Source organism: Pantherophis guttatus, chromosome 2 (genome assembly GCF_059756535.1).
Source record: "Pantherophis guttatus breed Tessera chromosome 2, ASM5975653v1, whole genome shotgun sequence".
NCBI classification, from domain to species: domain Eukaryota; kingdom Metazoa; phylum Chordata; class Lepidosauria; order Squamata; family Colubridae; genus Pantherophis; species Pantherophis guttatus.
Genome location: NC_142064.1, coordinates 115,710,811 through 115,730,978, shown reverse-complemented (window position 1 = coordinate 115,730,978; position 20,168 = coordinate 115,710,811). Strand labels below are relative to the sequence as shown.

General features: G+C 44.0%; 1 protein-coding gene across 7 annotated transcripts; it reads right to left on the bottom strand.

Annotated features, from left to right (window-relative positions):
• Nucleotides 1-5,650: 5,650 nt before the first annotated feature.
• LOC117675581 (nuclear factor interleukin-3-regulated protein-like) lies at nt 5,651-20,168 on the bottom strand. 7 transcript variants are annotated; one of them, XM_034434357.3, is made up of 4 exons: nt 19,103-19,300; nt 18,530-18,651; nt 15,714-15,889; nt 5,651-8,004 (listed from the first exon to the last, which is right to left on the bottom strand). In XM_034434357.3, the coding sequence occupies exon 4, from the start codon at nt 7,538-7,540 to the stop codon at nt 6,206-6,208; it is 1,335 nt and encodes a 444-aa protein (XP_034290248.2). In that variant the 5' UTR covers nt 7,541-8,004; nt 15,714-15,889; nt 18,530-18,651; nt 19,103-19,300; the 3' UTR covers nt 5,651-6,205. The 7 variants fall into 7 exon arrangements, with proteins under 7 accessions (XP_034290248.2, XP_034290253.2, XP_087742666.1 ...); XM_034434362.3 differs by lacking the exon at nt 18,530-18,651 and having other exon boundaries at nt 19,103-19,721; XM_087886540.1 differs by lacking the exon at nt 18,530-18,651 and having other exon boundaries at nt 15,490-15,889; nt 19,103-19,703.

Here is a 20,168-nt window from a genome sequence, read left to right as displayed (position 1 = left end):
CCCTTATTTCCTAGAATCCAGGGACTGGGCAAACGTTTTTAGGGTGAGAAACCAGGGTGTGGAAGGAATTGGGCTTGAAGGTAGAGTTGCCCCAGCTAGTCTTAACCAAAGGGATATTCGCCCTTTCATGTGCTGCCTGAGTCACATGGCTCCTCGGAATCATTTCCCCATTCCACTCTTGGGCTTCCTCCCTCCAGCAGCCTGAGCTGGGTGTTACATAAGAACAAAGGCATTGTGCCAGAAGGTTACTGTTACAAACGGCTTCTGTTGTGCACGTGAGGCTCCTCTCACACGGCATTGTGTGCCAAGACAAGGAAACTAGACAGAGTCAATCCATCCTACTAGGCTATTCTGTCACTGGGTCTGAGTGACCGATTGAGCTGCTCTTTCAGTATTCAGCCAACAGACTTACTAAACAGTAAAGCAATTCTTGGCTGATCTGATAGGGTTATCTCTGGTCCAGTAGAATGGTTTCATTGGTCAAATTTGTGACTCTAGACCTGGTTGATTGATAAGGTCTTATTATCCTAAATTTTTGATTTAATTAGAATGAATATTCAAATACTTGCCAGCCTGAACCATGTCATCAAATGCCGTGGCTTCTAAATGACCATGTCTTCTCTCTCTTAAGCCTGCCTCATCTGAAGCTCTCCCCTTTGTATCTTGGGATTGAGCACTGGAATAAGGGAAGTTATTAAGACCTATTCCCCAAATTACAAAACACCTTGGAAATTAAAAAAAAACAATAAGAGAGAACTGGCCTGTTCACATACACATCTCTTAATAAACCCAAACACCCTTCCAAGGAATGATGAATGCAGGCTACTGTTCAGAAGGTTATTGAGACATGATACAGAAAGAATTTAATTGGTATAAGCCTTGATTAAAATGCATGGGAGTTGTGCAAAAGAAGGAAGTGACAGAATGGCTTGTGCAGAACTTCCCAGTAGATAATCCGTATCAGCGAATGAGTAGCTGAAGATCAGTCTGAAATGCTAACAAGTATGCTTTTTGAGGGAAGTGACAAAACTATTGCTGGAAGTGGTGGTACACCTAGTACATTCCAACAAGATAGATGTAGACTATCAGGGCATAATTTTATATTTATAGTATTAAAGTACAGTATTATATTTATAATATCAAATTTGAGCTTGATCTACCAAGATGTCACAAACACATCAGAAAATTTTGGAGAGTATATGACATCCCAAAGTTGAGTAGAGCAAAATAATAAAAAAAAGATCAGCTTTTTTTCTCTCCCATGTTATTTGCCCTGCATTGTCTCTCCCCACCCCACCCCCACCCTGTCCTCACATAACAAGGGCCATCACTTTTGCTAGAAATCTGAATTCACTACAAAGGCATTTTGATATTAGGAAGAGGGACAGCTCTGACCCCCTGGGCTTCCACCAACTCTTAAGCAGCAGCATTCACTCTCTTACAGAGCATGAATGCCTATGTAGAATGAGGTAACGCCTAATAACAATTTCCACAGAGGTGCTGGTTAAGCCCAAATTCATCAGTGGTGGTGAGGTGCAGCTGCCTTTCTTGAGACACCAGTTTACAAGCCTGTGGAGATTGTCCTGTCACTACTCACTTGACTTTATAGTGACTCAGCAATGTCTGGAAGGCCATGGCTTTGAAGGAGAAAAGGTGACCAACTGGTCACCTGATCTCAAACGTCAGTGATGATGATCTCATCTAGTTACTGGGTTCCTTGTTTTCTCTTGATTGAGGGAGATTCTGGCAGCTAACGCCTCCTGGCCCAATTTACCAACATGCTTATCCCAAGGGCAAAGAGCCACTGGAACAATTAAAACTATCCCAGGAATCACAAAGCCTTTACCTTAACACAGCACATCTCCCTGAAATGGTAGAACTGTTTTGTCTCCACCCTCCTGAGTTTCCCGAGTTTCAGGACTTACAGAGCTGCAGGTCCTTTCCTGTTTCATCTTCAAGGCAAATACTGCCATTGAGATGAAGCAATAATTTATCACATATTCATTTTTTTCCTGACCCACAATCAGCTCATGGGCCTGTTCACACTGCTAGATTGCCACTGCAAGAAAATGGATCACATGCAATTGAGGTTGAGTGGAACTTGCATATATTTTCTTGACTGGGGTGCATGATGCCAAACTCTTCCTGCATTATAACAAGCTCCAATGATATGCCACAAGCGCTAACAGAATGGACCACCCTCATTCAATTTAGCATTTCTGTTTGCCCTTTGGGCAACAGCTCTACGCCACTCACAGCTGATATTAATAGGCAGTTATTAAGAGTTACCACTAGTCCATGTATGATATACCATACACTAAATAAATAAAAAGAGCTACCACTATATAGATAAATTATTCCAACTAGAGTTAGGAGCGTCTGATGCATCTACATATACTGAACTATCTAAAGGTAATCTTCAATGCCATCTAAGACAATGGTCATCAAGAAAAATTTGGGAACTATCTCTGAACTGAGGTGTGTGTTGTTACAAGTTGAACTGCAGGCTACCTTTAGAACTAGACCAGCATCATAATTTTTAATGAACGTATTAGAGAAGACCAAGATGGATCTGTCCATCAAGCCAATGAAAAAGGACAAAAAGGATACCATCCTAGTACTGTAACTGAAAGAGGTGATATGATCATAATCATGTTAAGTGGAAATCTAAGAGAATAATGCTTGATATATTTATTTAATCGAGAAAAGGAATCTTAAGTAGCTTCTAAGTTTAAACTGGTAGAACTACTAGGGAAGTTGTCTTACTTCAGGTCTGATTACAGTATCTATCCTTCCAGCTTGTATTGTTTGTTGAGATTAGTTTGTTAGACTGTTCTGTGACATTCATAACTTTTATATGGCATTATTTTATTTTATTGCAGTCATTGGCAACCTAAACCAGCCTTACCCATCCTGTCTAGGAATTACAGAAGTTGAAAAGGGCATCTTGTTGGAGAAGGCTGTTTTAGGGCAATTCATTTCTATTTGGCTGTATGTTTGAATATGGTTATTAAATCACTTTAATGCTTCCAAGATGGATGAAGGTTACTGCCAATGCTACAGCTAAAAATGGGTGTGTTCTATAAACTGCCACTGTTAATAAATTCAGGATTTCAGCTACAAAAGGTTGAGGAGGTTACATTTTTAAAAATCATATTAAACCCAACCTCTAAATTTATGCCCCATTTGTTGAAGGGTTGTCTGAATGTTTATTTGTTTTCTGCATTTCATTCCACTCTTAAACATTTTATAGCTTTACAAATTGAGATTATTTTTTAAAAATTTAAAAGATGTATATGATCTCAAGAAACACAACTCTAGGCAGCTCACAACAATAAATACGATAAAACCACAAAAATAAAACCTGGTGCCTCAGCCATTGCTCTTCAATGCATCTAGCAACCATTTCCAGGTTCCAATCTTATTCTGTCCCAGTGCTGGGGGAAAGAGCCAAAATAAAAGGATGGGGCCTGCCAAATGCAGGGAATGGGTGCTCCATGGAGCTGGGACTGCTATAAAAAAGGCAGGAGGGGTCTGGAGGGTGACCACCTAATGCAAATAGCCTGGCTTTGTGCATGTAGGGCTTCAAGGTGATAACCAGCACCTCAAAATGCAACTAGAAAGAAATGGGAGCCAGTATAACTCGCACTGTCATAACATGATATGGGCAAATCAAGGGACATCCAACATTGCATGTACCACAGACTCGGGAGCAGTGTAACTTTTGTGTGGTCTTCAAGAGCAGCTTCATGTATAGCGCACTGCTACAGTCCAGCCATGAGTGGCTCTACTCTTTCATCCTCGCAAGAGGATCATAGCCATCTGCCAAAGGTCTGTGTAATAGGCTGGTAATAATAATAAAAAAACAAGTTGGCGCCTCTGCTTGACTTCCATTACATCCTCCTCTTTTGAGGAAGATGTAATTCCTGCAGCGCCCTTGGATACGGCCAAAGCAGCAGGTTCCCTTCATAGTCGGCAGAGCCATATAAAAAAAAAATCTCGGGCTGGCCACACTCCCTCTTGGTTCACCCATTCTCTGCTCCCTTTTCAGCTGCTACTGTTACTATGGCAACACAGGCTAGGCTTTGTGGAGGGGCTGGCTTCCTGATACAACACTGGCTCTCAGCCAGCCTCGAGCTGCATGCTTGTGTGCGTGCGCAGGGGGGGGGGGCTAGTGACCTACTTTTCATGACACAGTTTTTCTCCCCGCCCCCCCGGGTAATCGTGGATAATCCTACCCTCACCCACAGATTCAACCAAATGAGAAAGTCCAGCTTTGGAAAAGAGGCTAATAGCTTTGTCAGTGATGCAGAAAACCAGGTGATGGGCAAGGATTTAAAATAGAGAATAGCATCACTCCCATCTCTCGCTCAAGCCTGCCTTGTCCAAAGCAACCAACAGTAGATATGATGAAAAAATCAAAATTTTAGTTCAGGAATAGTCTTTGTCCTGACTCATTAGAATAGAATTAATACAAAAATGGCTGGTTTCCCAGAGCTAAATCACAATGCCTCAGACTCTTCATCTCTTGCAAATAATCACCACCACCACCATCTAATAAATCCTTAGCAAAATTAAAGGGTGTCTGTTAAATAAATGCATCAGGCATTTTTTTTAAAAAAACTTTTAAATAAGTAATAGGCTTTTTGGAACCCACAAACACACTTGCACATGTGAAAGTCTCCTTTACTGACAACAATAATACCCATTTTGTGGCCAAATGTCATTTGCCAAAAACAGACCTCATCAGTATTTTAGGGCATAGCTCAGTGCCTGGATCCAGCAGATTTTGCCAATTAAGTCCAACAGGCACTAAGCAAAGGTCCATTAAATCAAGGGTTTACTGTACTAAATAGCAATCACACTTTCTAGTGCTCTTTTACAAGAATCCTTTTTTCTAAAATTAAGACATTTCCTCTAAGAAAATAAAATTCACATTATGAACATCAAAAATTGAAGCACAGCTCTACCCTTAATCTAACCCTTCATCAACCTCTCAAATATCCATTGCTTGTAGACTTAAATATTTCACATCCACATGGGGAGAAAGATGATTTCCCCCAATGGTAAGAAAATGATTAAAACTATAAGTCAACTGTGCTTACAACTAGAAGGCAGGCTTGGAACTCAAATAAACAAATGTTATTTCTATTTACTGGCACAAAATGCAAGAAACACATTACGGTGGTGTTGAATGAATTACATTAGCTATTTATTGGTTACTAAAGCTTGACCTTTTTAACTCTACATAACCTGAGAGGGTAACTTCCTTGCACCCTAACCTCTTCAGCTGCCACTTTCTAGTTGAGGTGAAACCAAATTTTTCCAGAAGTTCAGTGAAAACAGCACATTGCTAGATCCTTCTTTGCTTGTTTCAAACCCAAGTTAAGATTGTCATTCATTTATGAAGAACAATTTGTGGTCTGATCCTGATTTTACATGTAACTTCTAGGAACACCATTCCAAATAACTGTTATTTTATTAATTCATTAGCTATTTTTAGTATACGTTTTATTTCTCTTTGTGAAGCTCTTGGATGGAAAGGCATAATGCAGAAGTACATTGTTTGCCCTTAAAAGACTTAGGTACCCACCTGTGTGTTCCGTGTCAATCTTCCTCTGCTCCCAAGTCAGTCAACAACTCTTAAGCATTTCTTAACATTTTTCTGTAGGTTTATTTTAGTAATTAAAAACACACAATGCTTGGTTTGGCCAAGCAATTTCTGACAGAGAAAATACAGTCACTGACAATCCATTTAGGCATCCTTATTGTGGGTGTCCAAGAACCTTAACATCAGTGCAGAATGGATTAGACGCCAACTTTTGGGTACTCTCCTATCGATCACAATGCCAGAATTGTTATCAAGTTAGAATACCATTAGGCATTCACCCATCAAAACACATCTCATCTACACCCTGAATTCTGGAGCCTTAGAAAACAGGAGTCCCATCACCCACTATACCTTAGTAATTCCAAAGTCTTTTTCTGAGGCAGCCCCACCCTATCCCCCACGTTCAACCTACGTATCCTCTTTTGCCATCTCATGGTCCCTATTCCCCCGAGATTCTGAAGTCAGCAGGTGCAGGTCAGCCATGGCCCTCTTCTCCAATGCTCGTTTGGCCATGTAAAATCCCTGTCTTGTACCAACACCCAGTTCAATTTCTTCTTCTTACTTTCCAAATCTTTATCCAGACCTAGGTCTTCTTCAAGTTGGTCTGGGGCCATCATCATGACAAGCATCCTCCCACCTGCTGACATGGTCCTTTGGGACTGAGTGATCTGGAGGCAGCCCTGAGCCATGACACAAAAGTCTTTCCAAGTTGCCACTGGAGGCGGGGGGCTCGTTCAGAAACAAGGCTTGCCGCACCAGGGCTGACATCTCCTCATGTCGGTCGCTGTCCCAATCTGAGGCTGTCGAGACTCCCTGGCAGCAGCCAGCAGGAGCAGTGCTAGATCCGGGGAACGGTTCATGAATCCCACTGCTGTGCGCTCTGCACTTGAGTCGAAGCTTGTGTGGGAGAGCTGCGGTCTTCACGTCAGGGTGGGTGTCCAACGGCACAGGGAAGGGAGCAGAGGAACATCCCCAGGAGGGTTCTTCACTTTCCTCACTGGTGTAACCCTCAAAGGGGGATCTAGGCTCTTCAACTTTCTTTATGTGCTCCCCCTCCAAATAACCGTCAGAAGCATTACAGTTCTGGGACTTTGAGCAATACCCTGAGTGCGTCTGGAGCTCCCCCTGTGAGCAGTGAGGATCACGCCCCCTGCAGTGGCTTTTGGGACTCTGGTTCCCACAGCCTTCTGCCTGCCCCACTTCTTCAGGAAGCAAGGGTTGCGGAGGGGCCACTGCAGTGAAGCCATTGGCACTGAAGAGGATCACACTGCGGGGAACTGAGCCCTTAGGCTCTGAGTAAGGCTGCAAGGGGGCATCCCCGTAGACACGATGGATGGCCTGGGCTTCCTCAAGCGTCTGGGGGAGAGGGCTGTCCCGAGATGAGCCATCAGACAGGTCAGAGAGAGAGTCCCGGGGAGAATACTTGGCTACTGATACACTTACACTGTCCCGGCTTGACTGCTCAGTTTCAGACGAATCCTCTGAGTGGGAGGCTCGGGACAGGGAACTGGGATACAAACTGCTGTTGCCGACACCATATAAGTGTGCTGGGTTGTTGGCACTGGCAGTGCTCAGCTGCTGGCTCTTTTCCATGAAGGCTGTTGTGCTGATGAGGCCAAAACGCAGCTTCAGCTGCAGTAGCTCTGTTTTCAGCCGCACATTCTCCTCGTTGAGTGCCAGCACCTTATTCTCCAGAACCAGGTCATTGAAGCGCCGTTTCTCCCGGGAACGCTTAGCAGCCTCGTTGTTCTTCCGACGCTTCTCCCAGTAGCTGGCATCTTTCTTCTCATCGGAGATGAACTCTCGCTTTCGCCTACAGTTGGCATTCGGCTTGCTCTTCAGGGTTCGGGCTCGCTGAATAATGCCGTTGGGATGGAACTCGGGAAAGTTCCCAGCCACACATAATGTGGGGGAGTTGAGACTCTCCATCACAGGGGTGGGGGAAGGGAGGGAAGTGGAGGGGCAAAATGTCCAGATGCACTTTGTCTGTCGCTGGAGTATTTCCCTTCCTCAGAACTGTGGCGGTGGCTGCTCCTGTTGTTCCACAGGATACTTCTTCCCAGCTGTGCACTCCAAACTGTTACCAAGCTGTATTGCCTGGGAAGCTGTATCCAATATGGCCTTGAGCTGTCCTCCAGTTGCTACAGTCAGATGGGATCTGGGCTCCCATCAATGGAAAATGAATTGTCCGATACAAGGAGACCATCTTCCAAATCACCGCCGAAAAGGGACTGTCTCCAGATTCCTTGGGAGGGTTTTATTGTCCTCAGTCTTCAGCTCAGTAACACTCCAGACAACAGGAGTCGGGATGTGGCTGGACAACAGAGGCACAGTGGGAAGAGTAGAGAATCAACATCAACTGCTGGGTCAGGCCCAGAAGGCAGCAGAAACGCCTAGGGAGGAAGGATACAAAAAGAGGGTGTTACATTTCTGCCTAGTGCTGTCACACACCTCAGGCTCTGTTTACATAATCCAGCAGGTTCAGGCAGCATCACCATGGCCCTTGGTTTACATGGGCCACACCCCACATTCCAGCTCCCCTCAGAAATAAATGTGAAGTTGGCTCTACGGGGGTAGGGGGGGACCCTGCTCCACAAAGCAGAACTACATTCAGCTGTAATTTCTGCTTGGCAATCAAAATATATGCCCCACCTTGTCCCCGCCCCAAACCCAAAGCATGCCACACCCCAGAGATGCTGCACCCACATTGAGATCTCTGCCAAACATACAAGGGAAAAACGACTTTTCTTACTGGCATACCCCCAAGAAAGACAAAGGAGTCACATCTGACCTTTTCCAGATACAGTGATGCATTCATTAGGTTAAGACTTTCCTCTTTTAAGCCCCTCTTTCCCTCTGAGATGTCTGCATACAGACATGCCTGTAGGGACAATGCCACTCTGATACACTCCAAATGTGCCACTTACTTCCATTTCATTCACAAAAGTACTCTCCCCATCTCTCTCACACACATAGATGCATACATACAGACAACCCCCCCCCCAAATTTCTCCTAACATGGGGAGGAAGGGAGGGAGGGAGAGTAAAGGAGATTACAAGAAGTGAATCCGGACGGGGATTTTTAACCTTGAAGCGGAGAGATCCAAGGCAGGGAATCTTCCAGCCCCCTTTTGACTGCTGAGGGATAGGCCAGCGAGCCAGACAGGTTGCATAAAGAATGCCACCCCAACCTTCCTTCCACATCCACCATGACACATAGATAGGAATGCTGAAGCTCTCCTTCCCAAGAAGGCAAGGCCATGTGTACCAAGTGGCACGCACGCTCCCCCACGATGATGGCAAACCCCCCTCCTTTCTTTTCCTTGCATGTGATCTACGCGCACCAGGCACAGGCAGCAGGAATATAGGTCAGTAAACACTGAATATTTATCAAGCTAGGCAGTCAAAACAGGTCTGATGATTATGGATTGCACAACAGTTACAGAAAAGAGAGAGCGGCACAGCGCCAACAACCTACTGGCCTACAAACTGTTTCTTCACAAAGAAATAATAGCAGCAGGAGGCAGAGAAGGCAATATTGGGGACCGATAGGAGAAAATACTGCTAACAATTGGCCACAGAATCATCTTGATAACTAGTCAGTTCCCCGATCCCTTGCTCCAATTTCCAACCAGATTCAGCAGTCTCAGTATCTTGGATGGTGCCAGGGTTTCTACAGAGAAAGCCATAAACACCCATTAGCTTCCATTTTGATATTCATGTTTCATTCAAGTGTCTTCATAGACCACACATTTCTTTTTTCAAACCTGGACATTTCTTTTATAAGATATTTCCTCTCTCCTTGCTCCCCTGCCCTACAAAACTTCTTCCATGAACAAAAGAATGCATCACAAAGCCACAATGCTCACTGTATGTATTCCAAACAGAAATCTTACATTTATGCAGCAGGTCCTATTAGTGCCATATTAAACAAAGTAGTACGTTTAAAAATACTAAAGTAGACTAGCCTCCAATTAGAGGAAATTTCAGTCTTTAGAAAATGACCTTTAGAGAGCAAAGACCCAAGGGGAGGATAGACTGACAGAAACCCTCACTAAAAGACAGCAAATCTAACAGTCTTTTGCAGTGAGTAGCTGTAACAATTTTAATTCATAATAATAGTAACTGCTACATCAGTAGTACAAATAAAAACAAGATTTCTAAGCATTATTCATAGAAATTCATAGACCTCAGTGTCAGGGTTCCAAGTAACACCCCTAATTAAAGAAGACTCCGAGGCTAGCAATTCCTCAAGGATCCATTTTATTAGAGATGTTTATTAGAAAATGTTTGTTAACCCTCCCAATGATTTCTCCCCAAAGTGGGAGTTAACAATTGATCAGCATGAGCAGTCTGCATTTCCAGGCCTTTTTTTTTTTTAACTTTACCTTTTATTTGGTCTCTCCTCCCAAATCCATCACCTGGTGCTGAATCGAAAGGGTGCGACTGCTATCAATTTGTGCTGGGGTGCACCAGATTCCCAGCCTTCCTGGGCTCTTGATGTCAAAAAGGTAACATCCTCCCTCTAGGTTCACATATTATTTTCTTGCCTTGACCCAGAATGAGAAAGAGTTTTCCAGCTAAGCCCAAATCCCACACCCTGATCTGCCTACAGGGCCTGGCCTCGTGTCTTAGAGGGCACATGGAACTACTACTAAGCTGGATTGGGTGTATACAACCAGGATCCTGCAAGCTCAGGCATGAAGAGGAAGCTGACCTACTTCTCAGTCTGCGTCACCCCCTTGGGGCAGTAGGTCTGATAGGATTCAAAAGAGGTCAGAAGAGAGAAGGACTGCTGCTCACTTTGAGCTCTCGGCATAGGAGGAGCTGGATCTTACCAATTCGATGTAGCATCAGAATGAAAATACAGTTGTACAGTTACATAAGAGCAGTAATCAAAAGCAAAGCAAAAGATAAGAGTGCATCTGAACTGATGCCAAGTGCTTTGCATTCACAAAAGTGTCACAGACAGGCTTTCAAATTAAAGAGAACAACATAACTTTTGAGCATTTTCACTTTGAAAATCAAGTTCTGTTTGGGGCTTTCCTGTAATAAAAGCTGAATGGCTGGAAATTGTTCAGCACGAAGGAAAATGATACGAGTGTGCAGTAAAATTAAGAGTGCAATTAGGTTCTGAAAATCAAATCTGACTGTAAGCAGAAAAGCACATGGAACAGAAGACTGATTATGAAAGTAACAAGGGCATACATCCAAAATGACATGCATGTTAGGTTTATACAATATATTAGACCAGTTAATATAGGATAAGGCTGTTTGTGATTCAGTTTGCTGAAGGAATCCAATGTTTATTACCGACTCAGGCTGTCATGGTAAACTATAACATGATTTATTTGTCTAGGCACAGCAGGATATGTGAACACAGCAATGAACAGATTTAGTTGAGTGTGTTATGAGAACACAGCCATAATGGAACAGGTTTACATTCCTCTTGGAATGAGTTCCTTGAATTCTGAATTACAAGATCCAATAATCCTGGACAACATCTTAAAGGAAAAATGAGGTCATGTCAGCAAATTTATAGCAAGGCTATTAAAGCTTCTGGGATTAATAAGTGCCGGATTATAGAGGAAGCCTCTGGACATGTTTCTTGAACAGAGCCTGAGACTATCACAGAGCTGAACTTTTAAACTTGCCCCCATAATGCTATTTCTTTGGCAAACAATAATAGCTAAGGTTATGCTGGGAAGATCTTCTGTTCAATTTCTGCCCATGAACTCTCTTTTCAAAGCCCTGAAGCCAGGCAAACCAGAGGGCATTTTCTTTCCTGAACAACTAGTATAATGCTAATCAGTGCTTTGGATAATGGGCTACCCACACAGAGAACGGAGGATCTAACTTGGTCAAGTGATGCCATTCTCATTATGACAGGTAACTTCCAGAAGGAAGCTCTGCTTGCCTGCTGCAGGAAAAAAATGCCTTTGGTGTTTCAGAAACAAACAGATTTATTATGACACAATCCAAATTCCATGTTATTAGCTTCCTGATGTCTTATCTGCGGATGGTGTGCACATACCACCACACCCGCCTAAGATTCTTCAAATCCATTGAAAGAAACGGCCCAGATACCCACAGTCAACTTGACTGTCTTTTTATTGTCCCACTTCCCAGCAACAACAGGCTATCCAGAACCAATTTTATGGCCAGTTTCTCTGCAAAATTCTAGGATGGCAGGACTAATATTCCTATTTGTTTATTTGGAATGGATTTCAGTGTATTTAGTTAATCCAAAATTCCCTGCAGAAAGCAAGCCAACACTTCCTCCTGGAGGGTTGCTTTGCTCTGCAGATTCCTTCCCTTGACTTGCACCTTCCAAAATATCACTCCCTCCTCTAGGTTCCCTCCCTGTAGGGCTTCCCACACAACTGCTTCATGATGTAATAACTGTTGCAGATCGTGTCTCCACTTTCCAAGCAAGAATGTTCTGTTCCTGTCAGGTCTGGAACTGAGCCACCATCCTTCAGCTGCCTCCCCCCCTTTGCTTTCCACATCTACTCTACTTCTGCATAATCAGTTCATCATAATCCATATTGCCATTCTTCAGGGGGAGGGGGAAGAGGAACCTTCTGACTAGCAACTCAACAAGTAAATGCAGATTATAATGCTGTGACGAGAGGATGGCCCAGTTAGAATAATCTGTCCCAAATCTCAATCAAGAAAAGAAGCAGAAACCTTCTGAGGAGCCATAGGGGAATCTGTGTTGAGCAAAGGGTTTCCAATAGTCCTATGGGCAGTGGGAAAAAGCCACAGGTTGTTTCAGGACTAACCAAGATAAAATTAAGCAGAACTATCAAGATGTCAACTAGAAAGGAACCAGCCAATCCGGCATGCGGAAGTAAAGCAAGTGTAATAACTTGCTGGTAAAGGTTAAGTTACTCAAATGATAGCAAATCTAGGCAAAGACTGAATATGATTGATCTAAAGAGTTTGGATGTCAACTAGATCACGGGTCACCAACCTTTCGGACCTCAGGTACCACTAAATTCATAATTTTAAATCCCACGGACCACTAATATGATCTGCCTAATGATCAGCTGGGTGGGTGTGGCAAGGTGGTCATGTGACTGGGTGGGCGTGGCCAACTAGATGTCATTCACGGCGAGGGGCACCTTGCCAGTCTCTACTCGCTACTCCTCGCCCGGGCTCCTTAGGTTCAGGCAAGGAGTAGGAGGAGTTAGAATCCTGTTGGGGTCCTAACAGGAAGCAGTTGCTGGAGCTAAGCAGCCACCATGAGAAAGTGTTGGCAAAACAGCTGGCTCAGTTCAAATTGGATCTGACCAAGAAGGAGGCTCAGCAGAAGCACCTCACTGAGGTCTAGGAGCATAGGCTTTCCAAGCAGAGGGAAGACCTGCGGGAGTGCAAGGCCAGGTACTGGCACCTGGAGGCTCAGTGGCTGAGATGGTCAGCCAGTTCCAGGCCTTGAGGCAATCCCACTGGAACAAGGCCCTCCAACTCTTCGCCACCAGCGGCACTTCCCTCCAGCCTTCGCCCAAAGCCCTGTACCAGGAGGCCGAAGCAGACCCCAAGTCAGAATTTCTGCCCCCCTCTGACCCACACAAGAAGACCCTGAAGGGGGAGACTCTCTGCAGCAACACAAACATTCATTGCACGTATCCTGTCCAGGGGCCGTAGTTTCAGGACCCCTGATTTAGTGCAATATAAAAAATGCAAATAATTTTCCTGAGGACCACCAAAATTTTCTCGTGGACCTCCAGTGGTTCACGGACTACCAGTTGGTGACCGCTGAACTACATAGCAGCAAGAATTGAAGTTTTATCTATTTCATTTCTGCCACCTAACCATTGTCTAGATGTTTGCAACCCAGATCTAATAGCCCCAAAGAAGTTGTTGTTGCAACTTGGGCCTCTGTGTTTCAATTGACCACCATCAATCATCATCGCTAGGTCATCTTGTTCTGACCTAAAGTTGTATTTTTCCCTTACATTTAGCGACTGGGAATCATAACTATAATGCACTGGAGTCAAACCAATGGGTGAGTGTTCATTTATCTTTTTTAAATGGAAAGGATCTCTGAAGGGGTTATACTCAAGCTTAATGCATCTCATCTGGAAGTTGAGTCATGGCAACTGAACTTCTTTTCTTTTTTGGTTTGAAACGTTTCGCTGCTTAGTGCAACCCAGGGAAACTTGGTCAGCATGGCAGAGCTTTGCGTGCAACAGGCACGAAATCTCTTCCTCTCTCCCTCCCCTCCTGCCTGCAATACTCATGAAACACGTTTCACATCCCAGTGTCAAATTCCATCATTCTCTTTTTGGCCTGCCAGACTTTCCAGAAAAGCCTGAGCACATGAAGTATGATGACAAATGACCCAGAGTTAGGCGTTTCAAAACCTTTTTCATTCTGCATACAATAGAAAGTAACCACTCCCATTATGATTGTGACATTTTTTTCCTTCCCCATTTAAGTACACCTTAGAGGTAGTACTCCTAAGACCAGGCTCTACATAGCTTTGATAATGCTGATAACGCCCAAGTGAACTGAGCTGCAATGTTTTTTAGACTTCAGTTTATGAGTAGTCCTCAACTTATAACCATTTGTTCAGCACCTGTTCAAAGTTATGACAGTGCAGAAAAAAGTGCCTTATGATTGGCTCTCTCGTACTTACGACCATTGCAGTGTCCCTGCTGTCATGTGATTACAATTTGGACACTGGGCAACCAATATGTATTTACAACAACTGCAGCAGCCCAGGATCATTTAATCACCATTTGCAGCCTTCCAGTTGGCTTCTGACAAACAAAGTCAATGGGAGAAGCTGGATTCGCTTAACCACCACAGTAAAAAAATCATAAGATCAGGTGAAATCATACGATGTCTCACTTAAGGACTGCACTGCTTAGTAATGGAAGTTCTAGTCCCAATTATGGTTGTAAGTTGAGGACTACCTGTACACATTTCCAACAGCATCTGGATATACAGTCATGAACAGGGAAACCTTTCTGAAATGGAGACGAACCACTGCAGAAAACTTTCCTTGCTTATTTTCTACACATTCAGCTGTTGTTTAAAAATAAAAGAGTAGACAAGCTTGCCAACTAATCAAGAGGAAAAATAGTTTGGCTCATTCTTTTGCCTTTTAAAAACAGTTTGCTCGGCACAAAATCATCAGGCAGAGTTTTGCATACATGAAGTGAATCGTCGTTGCTTGCTGCGGCTGGAACTCAAGCTGCTGTTAAAAACACATATAAGTAGAAGACTGAATTTTTAAAAAAGAAAATGTATCATGCATATGAATAACCCATTGCTATCTAATGCCAACCAAGCTTCTAGAATTCAGATTTCACAACTGTCTTTGCAGCTACCACCTTCTACTGCATGTCTACAACTCAGACCCTTGTTTTTCTGTTTGCAAAAATGTGGCCAGCTGACTGAGTGTCTCAGAGCAGGCAGAGAGCTTCTAAAGCAAAAAATTGCTCAATCACTCTGTACTAAGCATTAGTATGTAGCCTCACCCTTACACAGACCATGTTGAAATATGCACCAGGCAGTGGGGTGTAGTGGTGAAGGTACTGGTTTAGAAGCAAGGAGACCCAAGCCCATCCTCAACCTTGGAATCTCACTTAGTGATCTGGGTTAGGATCACTCTCTCTCAGCCCTGCCTCGGATGTTTGTAAAATAAAATTAGGGAACTCTGTAAGATTATCTTGTATTCTGAATAAAATGAGGAATAGAGCAAATACAAATGTTCCCCTAGGTTCGTTTACAGATTTCTCTAAGGACTTTTATGGGATCTCTTGAAAACAGAAGTTTTGCACAGCCTTGAAATGGCATTTGCTTGGCTCTATGGAACAACTGATGCATCAGTGCTTAGTGCATGGGGTGGGGTAAGGAACACCTACCCAAGGAACAAAGAGGAGGGGCCAAAGTCTTTTTTCTCCTGATTTTCATTTTGGAAGTCAGCCAATGAAAGAGAATGGAGGCTAAAGGTGGGCAGAAGAAGAATGTTTCATCCAGAGGTTTGATAGCCAAACTTTTGTCCGATTTTTGTGTCTGCATGGAAAGCAGGTGAACAAAACAGGTATTCCCAATTAAATACAGAATCACAGCCTCTTCTGCTCCTTACTTAGTCTTCAACAGCAGCATCACAGGTTCCATTCGGCAACATGGATGCTTCTTAACAGCTCCACCTCTTCAGCAAAGCCTTCCATTCCACTTCACCAAGGAACTATGATCAAGAGACATGATTTGCTGACTAGCTGTTGGAATAGGCTGGGACATCCTGGGTTCAAAATCCTGATCCTACATAAAGCATACAACATAAAGTCAGACCCTCCAAAACTATATTCCTGGACTCTTGCAAAGATAAAATTGGTAGTGGGATGGAGGAGGTACTGTAAAAATTGCCCTAAGAAGCTTGGCGGGGAAAAAGATAATGCATATAAGCCTGCAGATAGCAGTGCTCACAGCAGATGGTGATGACACCCAAATGAGAATAGACGTGTGATGATGTTATAATGCAAAGGCTTTTACTGATTTGCTTCCCTAGCCTAAAGTGGCTATGTCAGTGCAGCATCCTCCCAGACATGCCATCATCTAAACTCACAACACACTGGGCACTACCCTACCACTACCCTACACTACCACTAAAAGACATTTAATTAATTTGTTACTCATTGGATTACATGAATCCAGAACATTGGTTAGTTAAGCCTTGTTCCAAGCCCAGCCATTGTGATTAAATTTGTAGGAGGGAGGGAAGATTCTTCATTTGATTTGCTTAGTGATTCTATTCATCCAAAATCAGTTAGTTGTGTACCACTATACATATCAGACCTATCAGTGTTTCAAATATTGAATACTGTAATACATTATGTTTCTTCAGACTGCATGGTAAAGATATGTTTTAAAAGGGCATTTTAAGTTTAGAAACATGAAGTGTTATACAAAATATAAAACTACATGGAAATATTCTTGTGTCCCTTTACAAAGGAAGAAATGTGTCACATTAGTAGTATTCTTTAACTCTACTACTAATTACCGTAAGTAGAGAAACAATATTATTTTTCTATATTTAAAACCACTCCATCAGAGAAGTCCGAGAAGTCTGTACCCTATAAGGAAAATATTTATAAAATGTTCTACAGGTGGCACCTCCCCCCCCCGCACGCTTGGCAAAGATGTTCCCCAACATCTCACAAGATTGTTGGAAATGCAGATCACAAAAAGGGACATACTATCATATGTGGTGGTCATGCCAAAAAGCAAAAAAAAATTGGAAAATGATCCAAAAACAATTAGAAGAAATTACTACCCAGAGTTCCATTGAAACCTGAAACATACCTATTAGGAATATTAATAAATCATTATGAAAAAGAAATACAATATTTGATAACTCATATCCTGACAGCAGCAAGAATCACATTCGCACAAACTTGGAAATTAGAAGACATGCCATCGGAGGATAAAATAATACTAAAAGTAATGGAATGCGCAGAGATGGACAGGCTTACCAAAGAAATACAAGAAAAAGAAGATACGAAATACTACCTGGTTTGGCAACGATGGTATGACTGGTTGGAGAAAAGGAAAACGGAATAAAAAATAGGAACATACAAAAAAAAAAGAAAGAAAAGAAGAGACAAATTAGTAGGACAAAAAGGGAATACCAACTAAGGAAATAATAAATTAAGAAACAAATTTAAAATATTGTTATATAATGAAAGATGTAGAAATATATATAAAGAAATATAGAATACCGATGTAACTTTCTTTTTCTATTTAGACTCAAGTTGTAAGACTTGATTTAAATGTATATTTTGTCTATGTTGTGTACTGTTATAACTGTATTTGTTTGTCTTTTTCTTTTTGTTAGTTTGTTTTTAATCAAATAAAACTTTAAAAAAATATAAAAAATAAAAAATAAAACCACTCCAGTATGGCACCCTATTTCCAATTGTATTAGACTACAACTCTCAAATCTCCTGCCTGCAGATTAACTGAAAACAGGACAGCAGGAGACATAGTGGGTGGCTAAAGTGTTGGACTAGAACCAGGCCATGGAAGTCCACTGAGTGTCTTTGGGCTAATCACGGATTCTTAGCTGAACCTACCAGGGTTGTTGTTGAAGGAATAAAAATGGAGGAAAGAGGGAGCATAAATTTAATTAAACCGGTGGCGTTGCAGTAGCATATTTGAAAAAGATCAGGATGAATAAAAGTGGTTTAAAGTGAAATACCAAATGTACTTTTTCTGCATTGATGGATTTTGGTTTTTTAAAAAAGAACATTAGAAAAATATAAATAATGTACCCTGAGTGGGATAGTTGATAGTCCTTCATTTTACTTGCTTTCATTTTTATCATCTGAAAAGCAGAATCAGGATTTCCTAACCACTCAAATAATAAGCAAGCTAATATTAAGCAATCCTCCTCACTGTACATTTTAAAATCATAACAAATTCCACTTACTTCACTTATCTGCAAGAGTCCTCCTAATCAGAAAGTGGCCAGTTGCTTACAGAGAGGCCACTGGACCTCCTCTCCCTTGCCCAGCCCTGCAGGGGCTAAAAGGTTTTGTTTACTTGCACAGCTACAAGCATTATGGAATGAGGGATGAAACCTTCCTGGGCCAACAAGTCACTGGATTACAAACTTCCTGTTCCTTATTTACTTTCCTGTGGTCAGGAGGATAATTTCATTTAGAGAAGAAAGGGAAGAACCCTTTCTGGCCCTCTTTCTGTATCTCCTAGTTGCATCTCTTGCTAAGCTAAATACGTGTAATAATTGGGTAGAGGAGAGGATCTCTGTACCTCCTCAGAGACAATCTGGCATGCCGAGGCTGCAAATCCCAAGGCCAACAGCAGATTTAAGGGTCTCTGTCATTAAGACCCTGAGCCTCAGGGTACTCGGATCGCTCTCCCAAGGCAAGGCAAGCCACTTACACGTCACTGTTACCATTCGCTCTTCTCAGCAAGTCAAGAGCTGCGCCTAGAAGCCTCCCGAGTTCCTGAACCTCCACAGCTCGGCTGCCTCGCACACTACTACCACGCACACTCGCCCCATCCTAAAAAAATGTAGGTCAGTCAGGAAAGGAGGGAAAGAGCCGGAGTGTTTATGTTGTTCTGTGCAACAAGAGACGAGGTCGGCACCACTCATCCACCCAGATACGCCTAAACGCGGCCCCTCCGCCGCGCAGCACCGCCGTCCTTTGCCAAGCGCGGATTTACTGCGCAGAACTTCCCCGACTCGGCCGAGCGCAGTCAAAGAGCCTGCCTGAACGGGGCTAAAGGGAGGCACCAGGAGCCCAGCGGAGCAAGAGTGCCACATGCCCGCTGCCCGCCATGTACCTTGTCCGCAAACAAAGCACACCCGCGGCCGCCGACGACTCCTGCGCGCGAGAACACGAGCCGGCCTCTCCCGGGAGAAACCCCCCCCTCCAGGCCGGGGGGCTGCAGGTGGGGGAAGGGCGGGTGGGGGGCGGGAGGAGCCGCCGCAAGGCGTTCGCGTGAAATCACCTCTTCCAGGCGCCCCTCGGCCACCGCTCCAGCGGCGGGAAGGAGTCGCCGCGCGTCTTTCGCGAGCTTTGCTGCCGCCGCCGCCGCCGCCGCCGCCGCCCTACTTCTTTCCCCAGGCGAATGTGTGTTAGTAGGTCAGCCGGTTGCATAAGCGCTTCTAAGCGCCTCCGTCACGCTCCCGAAGTCGCCGCACAAAACAAATCGAGGGGAGGAGCGGGGAGAGGCGAGGCGGACGAGCGGGCGAACGAGAGGGGCTGGGCCGAAGCCAGAGGAGCGAGCGAAGAGCCACGCGGGAGGCGCTGTCGCGGCTGCTGCTGCTGGGGAAGAGACAGAGCCAGCCAGCCGCTCCCTCTTTTCCTCGCCCGCTCGCGTTCAACACTGGAAGCGGCTGAGGGTCGCTTTGCTCCAAAGCCGCGAGGAAAAGAAGCGCGTCCGCGCCGAGGCGAGCCACCGCTGCGCCGTTCGCAGGGTTCCTGCTCCAAGGAGTTTCCGAGTTACCCGTCTGGCTTCTGACCCGATCTGCTGATGTGTAGCGAGAGAGCTGGCTTGTTTGTAGGAAAAGACTCCCTGCCCGGCCGGGGGCTCCGTGGTGCCAAGGCTCTCCAGAGCAGCAGCGTGTGCCGAAGCTGAAGGCCGGACGCGTCACTTGCGCCAGAACAATAGCTTAACGCGAGGTCCCCTGTCCAAAGCAAGGCGATGTTTCCTACCAGTTATAGTGAAGAAGAAAAGGAGCGAAGGGCAGGCAGGGAGAGCGCTGAGCTGAACCTGAACCCCAATACCCCAATGGCTGGGAAGACAAACATACCCCGGGCTCCCTCTTCTACTTCTTCATAGCTTTCAGGGTTTAGTCCTAATGTTGAAAAACAGAAGCTGAAGCATTGCGTCTATTCTCACCTTTTTTGGGAAAAAGCTGCGATGGCCAAGGCAAAGGGATCCAAATTATTTTGTAAGAACTTTTGGGAAGGGAAGAGAGACATTGCATTAATGCACTGCATTAAATAAGTCAAGAAAAGCATTTAACTTGAGCACTTTCTCTCTTCCCTGTTTTAAACTCAGGAAAAACGTC